Source organism: Oreochromis niloticus, unplaced genomic scaffold (genome assembly GCF_001858045.2).
Source record: "Oreochromis niloticus isolate F11D_XX unplaced genomic scaffold, O_niloticus_UMD_NMBU tig00007914_pilon, whole genome shotgun sequence".
In the NCBI taxonomy this organism is placed as follows: domain Eukaryota; kingdom Metazoa; phylum Chordata; class Actinopteri; order Cichliformes; family Cichlidae; genus Oreochromis; species Oreochromis niloticus.
In genome coordinates this window covers 91,026-100,233 of record NW_020328842.1, presented here as the reverse complement: position 1 = coordinate 100,233, position 9,208 = coordinate 91,026, and the positions used below count along the sequence as shown (strand labels likewise).

The 9,208-nt window shown below is 37.2% G+C and overlaps 1 protein-coding gene across 2 annotated transcripts; it reads right to left on the bottom strand.

Annotated features, from left to right (window-relative positions):
* Positions 1–503: 503 nt before the first annotated feature.
* Positions 504–7,190, bottom strand: LOC109199931 (thrombin-like enzyme gyroxin B2.1). 2 transcript variants are annotated; one of them, XM_025904982.1, is made up of 7 exons: positions 7,084–7,190; positions 3,711–3,814; positions 2,928–3,114; positions 2,591–2,779; positions 1,036–1,100; positions 779–915; positions 504–681 (listed from the first exon to the last, which is right to left on the bottom strand). In XM_025904982.1, exons 2-7 carry the CDS (start codon positions 3,757–3,759, stop codon positions 538–540), a joined length of 771 nt encoding a protein of 256 aa, XP_025760767.1. In that variant the 5' UTR covers positions 3,760–3,814; positions 7,084–7,190; the 3' UTR covers positions 504–537. The 2 variants fall into 2 exon arrangements, with proteins under 2 accessions (XP_025760767.1, XP_019210821.2); XM_019355276.2 differs by lacking the exon at positions 7,084–7,190 and having other exon boundaries at positions 3,711–3,889.
* Between the last annotated feature and the right edge of the window lie 2,018 nt (positions 7,191–9,208).

Genomic DNA, 9,208 nt, shown 5'->3' with positions numbered 1-9,208 from the left:
CAATTTTATATTTAACGCAAAGCAAAATGGTAAAGTGGTTACCAGAATCACATGCCAGAAGGATGTCATTAAAGACCCTTAATAATGCAGATTCTGTGCTATTAAGGGTTTTTAAACCTGATTGGAAAATGTCAAGGATGCCATTATCATCTAGAAAACATTTAAGTTGATGAAAAACAATTTCCTCTAAAATCTTGGAAAGTAAAGGCAGCTTGGAAATAGGCCTATAATTAGCTAAAACTGCATGATCAAGGCCAAGTTTCTTAAGCAGTGGCTGCACTACTGCATGTTTGAAATTTCCAGGAACCACACCAGAGGACAGACTGCTGTTAATAATGTCAAGGACAGACTGCTCTATATTAGGAAAAATTTCTTTAAAAAATTGTTTAAGGATCCCGGGGGGGAACCTGCTGGCATAATATGTTTGCAGCCCTGCGACCCCCCAAAAAACCCATGTCAAAAGACTAGAATGAACAACATACACACCACACGAGTTTCTTGCAGAACTGATTGTTTATTCAGATTCTTTATTTAGGGTTAGGTTTGAATTGTCTTATGTATCCAGTCAATGTAGGAGCACACCTTCAGGGCAATAGCTGGTGCTCTACAGACACGTTCATCACCACCAACGATTACACCATAAATCTTGTTATTGTATATCACTCCACCACCAGAATCACCCTGTGAGACAAAAATATTGATTTTTATATAAGTTTCTTCAAAAAGATGTGATAGCTACACACATAATATACAGCAGCTAGCAGGCATGCCACCTTACCGAACATACGTCCACGTTAGGTTCTCTGAGACACATCCTGCTTGATGATGGCCAGAAAAAACAAAAAGAGTCTATGGGACACGCACATTTGTCTACATGCATATTCGCACATTGGAGAGTAGCTGGTATATCAGCAGCTAAAGAAAGAAAGAATAAGGATTAAAGTAACTCAGAGTGTTTCATAGAAGGAAATTGCAAAATAAAAGTGTAAATGTAGATGTAACCAGGCACAGAAACCAGAATTAAATTGGTCTTACTTGTCTTCCCAGTCTTTTTATCCAGCGTATATTCACCATAGCCTGCTACCCTAACAGTTTCCTTCCTAGAAACAGCCAAAAAAATCATCAATTAATGCCAAATTAATTAAGTTAATTGATGTATTGTGAACACAAAATAATAAAACAAAGTTCACATGGCAGCTCTGTAGACTATCTTTTTCCACTTTATGATAATTCAACTTTAAGGGTTTGGACTGTACATACTGCATTTATTTTAATTCCTTGATGGAGCCTTAACACATATTCCAGGCTCAGTTATATTACTGCTAATTTTCTTGCAGTCAGAAGCAAATTTAAGTGTAGTAAATTTAGAAGTAAGAACTTGATGGGGTTTTGTAACTCCAGAAAATAGATGTCATCTTGTTGATAAACTACAGATGCTGCTTCAGCTTTCATCTTCTTCTGCTCCATTAACTTTGTATTCAACGTTTACAACCCCATTTATGTTTGGATTATTCAAAACTTCTCTATCTCTCTTTTTTTTGAAAGTCTTAAACTTTTGAGGATTTGTTCTAGTCCAAAATGCATGTACTTCCTGTTACACTGCAGATTCAAAGAATTCATTTTCTAGCTTGGATTGAAATGTTATAATAACCACATCTTAGTATATACTTGGCTTTTTGAACTCGGTTTTTGTCACACGTTTGCTTGTTCTTTAGAGGGAATGAATAGCAACAATAATTGCTTAATTTAAATTGCCATCAGTATTGTATTATGAACCATAACTATATCTAAAAATCACTGAAAAGTTTTATTGCTCTAGCAACATATTTTATGAACAAGTGGTTTAGGGTGCATGAATTTAAGTCTTGTGCATTTTAATAATGAAAAATACAAAAATGTAAATTTAAGTGAAATTTAGTAAGTAGGTAATCAATTAACAATGTTGTGGATGGGTAGATAATGTAATAATAATGTGTAAACGTAATTCTGCATAATAAGAATGGATTCACAACATCGTAAAGACTGCTTACCCATGGTTGTGCTGTATCTTACCAACCACTCATCTGAGAATAACAGCAGCAGTGAAAACTATGCTAACTATGTTCCATTCATTCAGTTGGTGATAGAGAATATGTTATAATCACCCTTTGATAATTTCTGACAAAATGTCGCCACACTGATACATTTTACTGAAAGAGTCCAGCAACACATCAAGAGCTCCCTTCAATGGACGTGCACCCAGATAATGAATATTTTTTTACATCCTCTGTTGTCACCCTCTTGTGAACAGTGGCTCAAGTTGAAATTAAAATCACATTTGAATGCTTGAGCTGCACTTGAGCCCATGTTGTTCTGCTTGTTGTGCACCTCTCCGCTCCAGTTTTGTCACAAACTGCATGTGGTGCTGCACAGACTGTGTGATCATTTCAAAGATACCTCAGTCTAGGACTTTATGCATTCAAATGTTATGGCTCTAGGTGATCAGTAGAATAAATTAATACACTGACATGATAGCCTTAGGTATTTTATGTCAGGATCTCAAGAAGTTCAACAATTTATATTTATTCTTATTAGGTTAATAATAACTCACAGTTCAGGAGGATTTGCACAGTCAGGTAAGTCTACAGGCGTGATATCAGATGGGGTGTCAAGTTTCAGTAGCATGATGTCCTTCTTTGATTCAATAAACTTCAAGATCTTTGTGTAAAAGATATTTTGAGTTTTGACCTTCACCACCTTCACTGGCCCTTGATGAATTCCTAAAAATGCTTCAATAGTACTACAAAAGAGAAATGGTTAGTTAACAAAGATTGTACTTACTTATTATAATTTTGCTATAAAACAAATTATTAATTATGAGTAAAGCTAAGGGACTTAAACAATGAAATTATGAGACATCTTTCAAAGCAAAACTGCCATTTTCTAACCTTCCATCTCCTCCACAGTGAGCTGCAGTCAAAACCCAGTTTTTATGGATCAGTGAGCCACCACAGAGGTAACTGCCTTTCTTATTCTTTCCAATTAATTTCACATGATAGTGACGCTCTTCCTTTTCACATGTAGAACCATTAAAGATTCTCTTGTGCAAATTAACCACTGAGCTCACCGTGACACCTGAAAAATAAAGTAAATAAAATTTAATTAGAACCTCCTATTACCAACATATTTGTTTTTGAGCTACTTAATATGGTTGTAATATCAATTTTTAAAAAATATAACTGCAAACATGTCTAGTGTGTTAAGCCCGCAGGGGCTTTCTGAGCTTCCTGCTCAAAAATTCACATGCCAAAAGCAAATAGTATTTCTCTGTAGTGAGAAACTCGGTGTAAATAATCTTGGTAACAAATAAAGCTTACACTTGTGAGATTTCATCAGATGTTTAAATATTACACCAGATGTTACTGTGTTAAAGTTAGAACACAGAACACAGTTGGAACACAGAAAAAGTAAGTAGATGTTTTCCTCGCCTAATTTATAAAATTGCATTTAACAGATTGACATACAAATTTTCTGATACTGTCATATTCTGGCAAATACACACTTATTGGTGCCAAAGAGAAAACAATTAGAAGAACAAAAATAGTATCTGGTGGACCAGCAAACTTTAACCAGTCCAAATAAAACAACACTTTATAAACAAAGATATGTTATAACCTGAGTTCAAATAAAGTTAAAATAAAGATAGAAAATATGCAAAATAATTCACTCACCAACCCACAGAAGGAGAAGAAGATGCTTCAAATGAGCCATTGTTCTCATTCAGCTTGCAGTGAATGCTGTCCTGGAACACCTTTTTAAACCTCTTCTCACTGTGCTATTGGCCATGTAGCCACCAATCAAAAAGAATAATTTTATCAATAAAGCCCCATTGGTTGGAACGTTCTTCATGCAAATGTTGAGTATAGTTTTTTTTTTATTATTATTTTAATAGTGGTCACTGTTAAGTAATTCATCCTATGAGCCAAACAAAATTCATTTTAACTCATTTTAACAAATATTAATATCCCACATACATTTTGCAGCTCGATTTATATAGAGAGCTTGTTTGTATTTATACTGAAGTTGCTACTCCTAACTCACACTCACACTAATGACTAACTCATAATTTGTCCTCTCTTAGTTTAAACATGTTTCAGCACGTGGAAGAAGAAGAATGAGTCATTAAACATTTATAAAGCTGCAGCCATGCTGTTACAAGGATGAAGTAGTCATAGCTTATGTCAGCGTAAATGTTATCATTAGAATTTAACATTTTTCTTTGACCACAATTAATATGGAGGAGCCACGCACATCGAAATAAAGAATTCTGTGCTTAAATAATGAATTGTAGAATAAATTCTGCATTTGTAAATTCAAACAAAGAGTATAAAACAAACAAATTCAAACTCTTGGAACATTTGGGATAATTCAGTTAGAAAAGTACCATTCCTCTGGCATCTACAAAACTCAGACCTCTGGAGACTCCAACTCCAGACAACACATTTGCACTTCTTTAGAGTCCAGTGGCAGTGTGCTTAACACCACCGCATCCAACATTTTGTATTTCACTTGTTATGTGAGGTGTGGATGCAGCTTCTCAGCCATGGAAGCCCACTCCATGAAGCTCTCTGCACACTGTTCTTGAGCTAATCTGAAGGCCACATGAAGTTTGGAGTAGGGCTGGGCCATATCATACCGTTCAGGTAATACCGGTATAATGTTGGACAACGATAAGAAAATGAAATATCACGATAGAGTATGGGTAAAACGCGCATGCGCAGTGCCTTTGTTTTCAGACGCACATGGCGGAAAAAGCATGGCGGCGACAGAGAATGAGAAGGGCAAAAGCGGATCGTTGAATGAAACGGATGAACCAGAATTGGTTTGTAAAAATGCTGCAACTTCAGTGGTGTGGAACTGGTTTGGTGTTTGTCCGTCAGATACACAACAAAGCACTATTTTTGGTAGCGCATGCTAGCGGGTCGTCGTTATTACCGTGTTTTTTGGAAAATACGGCACACTTAAAATCAATCCTTTGATTTTTCTGAAAATCGACAGTGCCCCTTATAATCCTTATGTATGAATTCTGGTTGTGTTTACTGACCTTGAAACGATTTTATGTGGTACACGGCGCTCAAAAATCTGTCAAATGTTTCAGTACGACTTTGCTAAGCTACAAAGCAGCACCGCTTGATGGATTGTCAGAGCATTACGGCTATCGTAAGCAGGAGTGATACGTACTGTGCTTCAACATAATATTACCGTATTGTGTGTGTGTAACCTCTTTTTAAGTTTTGTGGATATTATACATGGTTATGCTGAGGATATGTCGGCAGTATGGAAAAGATGTGGGTGTGTCCTCATCTCCCAGAGGAGTCCAAATCGTCATCAAACAGCCCTACAGACACAAAAATGTGAAAATATAAATAACCAGACTATCAGCAGTGATTTAACTACTTTAAGACCTCTGTGAAAATCATTTACAGTATATATCACAGAATTTAAGGCCTTTATAATCACAGAGCATACAGAGAAAAGTACTAAACTGAATCAATTTCAGCTTTCGTTTCTCATGATGTATATTGTATTAATAATTAAATTTCATTATCTGTATCTTTACCACACATGTGCCACACAGGTGTAGGTACTGTAGGTTCAGTGAATGCTGAAATTGCACTGATTAGAATATACTGGACATTCAAAGCTAAGATTCAGCGCACTGTGTTAGAGGCTGGGATTTGATGAATTCATCATATATACAACCTTTGATCATCATTTATGTCCAGTTGAGAATGAATCTGTGCACTCACATATTAAATGAACTGAAATCAGTAGTGTGATCTCCAGTCTTGATATAAGGAATGAGAGAACTGACAGCTGTTATTTTAATCAGCCTGTCTCAGTTGTTTTAACTCTAAGTATCACAAAGTAATGTGGTAACATCTGGACTGACGAGTTTACTGTCAGCATTGTAATCGCTAGTTTAAAGGCTGTAGGTTGCAGCCATTGCTCTAACACTGTATAAATGTAACGGGCCTCAGTGCTGGTTCTAACAGTCTGAGCTGCTTCCAGCTTTATTTGTGAAGAGCACAGCAGCTTACAAAACACGTAGCGAGCTCGTACAGCTGCGACGTAAAATTTTCATAAGCTAAGATGACCTTAAAATAACGGGACTACGTGCGGTGATGCTAGCGTTAGCCACGTTAGCACGTTACCTTCAACAGGTCGTCAGACTGCGTAAACAGGCACTCAGTCAGAGGTTGCGCTCTCCGTTTCGCTGCAGGGTCCCTTCATTCTTCACATATCCGTGTCGAGCCGAGTGTAAATCCTGAGGCTGAACGGCCTTTGTACAAGCACACACGCTTCTTAGCAGGGCGAAGCTATGAGCTAGAAAAATCCAGGCTGGCAGACAACCTGTGTCTGACCAGCCAATCAGAGAGCTCCTTACATCCCACGGTGTGGCTAATTTGAATAGCAGCAGGATTTTTAAAATGAAGTTGTTAATCCAACTGCTAATCCAAATGCTAATCCACATGTTAATCCCTGAGCGAACAGGAAAGGGAAATGGATTTTGAAATGCAGTTTATTAAAGTGCAATTCGAAAAAGGTTTTTGAAATGCAGTTTATTAAAGTGGAATTCGAAAAAGGTTTTTGAAATGCAGTTTATTAAAGTGCAATTCGAAAAAGGTTTTCGAAATGCAGTTTATTAAAGTGCAATTCGAAAAAGGTTTTTGAAATGCAGTTTATTAAAGTGGAATTTGAAATCTTTGTCTTTGTAAGTGCCCTTTCTCACTGTCCCTTGCCCCCCTCAACACAAATGCATCCTCCAACAATTTCACACCTCAAACCTTTTGTAAACAGTTAAACAAATAACGTAAACTGCAATAACAGGTTGAAATAAAATAAACTACTACCTCTTTTAAAAGACAGAAAAACAAACCATCTTTATTGTCACGGTCCTGGGTCAGTGACCCAGTGTTTTGTGTATTGTTATTATTGTTTGTGATTTCTAGTGTTTAGTTAAGTGCCTCTGAGTAAGTCTGTGGATTTCCTGTTTTGCTTTGAAGGTCTGTGCCTGGTGTTGGTGTATTCTGTTTTCCTCACCTGGTCTGGTTTTGCCCAATTGATTCCAGCTGTTTCTCGTTCCCCTGTGTTCCTATCTGTGTATTTATAGTGTGTGTCCTTCAGTGCTCATTGTCACGCCGTACCTCCATTCCTGCCTGTGTCTTCTGCTCATATGTCATTTCAAGTTTTGTACTTTGCCAACAATAAAGCTGAGGTTCTTTTTGAGTTCACTTTTACCTCCATGAGTCCTGCACTTGGGTCCTACCTGCCTGCACACAGACCATGACATTTATGGCATAAATATTGTAGGAGGAGTTGTTTTGATTTTTTTTTTACTGTGTAAGAATATTCAACATCACTATGAATACATTTTTCAAAAACTGCCTCTCTGTGCAAAATGGGTTTAAAAACATAAGTGTGGGATACTGTTTGTATGTGATTTGGACAACCCAGCGCATGCTCACAACGCAGGGGAAACAAATTCTGTTGGGGATACCTACCTTGGCACTAGGTAGGGGTTTCATAAAAACTAATTAGTAACTAATTACTGATTACTTTTTTACCAAAAAAGTAATCCTGTTACTTTTTTCATAACTTCTTTTCAAAAGTAATTAGTTACTTAGTTACTTTTTAAAAACATGATACACAACCTGAATAATTAATAAAGCAATAGACCTTTCAGCCCAATTCTATTTTTTCTGCATAATCCATCATATAAAATTGAATCAAATGAATTTTGTCAGTGTTGATTCTCTTTCTAAAACTTGTTTTATTAGTTTTAATCTTTGAACTTTGTGCATGTTGCATCAAGCAAAAATAAATTATATGCAACAGTCTTTGACTTGAAGAAATTTGTTTAACATTTAAACCTATTTTCTGCATATTCCAGCATACAAGATAAAATAATGTTTTTGTGTTTACACTCACTCTTTCAAATTGATGCAAGTAAATACACTTATTCTTCATTTTATTACTAAGTTAAGATACTGTGTTGTGATGTGTTGTGTTTTGTCGTGCCATGTTCTGTTGTACATAGTGCCGACAGGGGACAGTTTTTCCAGTTTCATTGTACTATGTATGACTGTGCAGTGACAATAAAGAGTTATCGCTCTTATCTCTCTAAAACACAGTAGAAAATAACTAAAATCAAAGACTCAGCAACACAAAGTCCTGTTGCTCTTAAAACTATTTTCACCTGTTTAGCAGGAGTGGAGCAGGTGGAGATTTGCCCGGTAGCACAGCGGTGGGGGGGGTGTTGGTCCGCGGGTTTCTCTGTGAATTTCACATGCCCATGGCAGCGTGCTCGGTACTTGCTCAGACGTTTAGGGGTATTTTGCTGGAAAAAGAAGTTTTCTTCCCACTCAGAGTGCACAGCGGACGCTAATGTTTTTGTCACTTTTTATTGATTCAAACTCAGTACTTCCATGGTCATACTCTCTCCCCCACTCTATATATTATCCATTGTGGATCTGCACACGTCTGTCAACACAAACGCCGCACGCGCCTACGTCATTGTCATGAGACACTTTCACAAAAAAAAAAATCACGGTTTTGTAACGCAGTAATGCAGTGTGCTTATGGGAAAGGAACAGTAATCTAATTACTCTTTTTTCAATAGTAATCCCTTACTTTACTCGTTACTTGGGAAAAGTAATCGAATTACAGTAACGCATTACTGGTAATCCAGTGATCCGGGACTGCAGTGGCAGAAATACAGGCAGGTGACAAGTTGTGAGCCCGTGAGAATGAACCAGCAAATAGTGTTTCCAAAGATGACCAGTCTGCAGGTGAGTGAGAATCTCTATGAGTATGGTTGAGCCTTAGAAGGTAATAAGGACACAGGAAAAACAAGGTAAGTCAACTTGAACATACAAAGCTAAGGCGGCCTGTACTGTTAGCAGACAAACTGGCAAAGAACAGTTGTGAACGCAGGTCTTAAATACTGCTGGCTGATTATCCTGGATCACAGACATGTGAGTATGCCAGGTGGGCTGATGAGGGCTCCGCCCACAGATGGAAAAGCAGCCAAAACATGGAAAAATACAGCCACTCACCCGACCCATGACAGATAATGTTATATGGGTTACAGCAGCTGACAATGTTAAATTCTCTCAGGTTGACTCCAAAACATGTTACATCTTTTAAGGAAGTACTGTCAAGAGAA

Bases quoted from the DNA above. Each gene is read 5' to 3' on its own strand.
- LOC109199931 (XM_025904982.1), bottom strand. From the start codon at position 3,759: ATGAGAACAATGGCTCATTTGAAGCATCTTCTTCTCCTTCTGTGGGTT. The intron at 2,780-2,927 runs GTTAGAAAATGG...TCTCTTTTGTAG, and splicing joins CACTGTGGAGGAGATGGAAG to TACTATTGAAGCATTTTTAG. The intron at 1,101-2,590 runs GTGAGTTATTAT...GGCTGTTTCTAG, and splicing joins TGTGCAAATCCTCCTGAACT to GAAGGAAACTGTTAGGGTAG.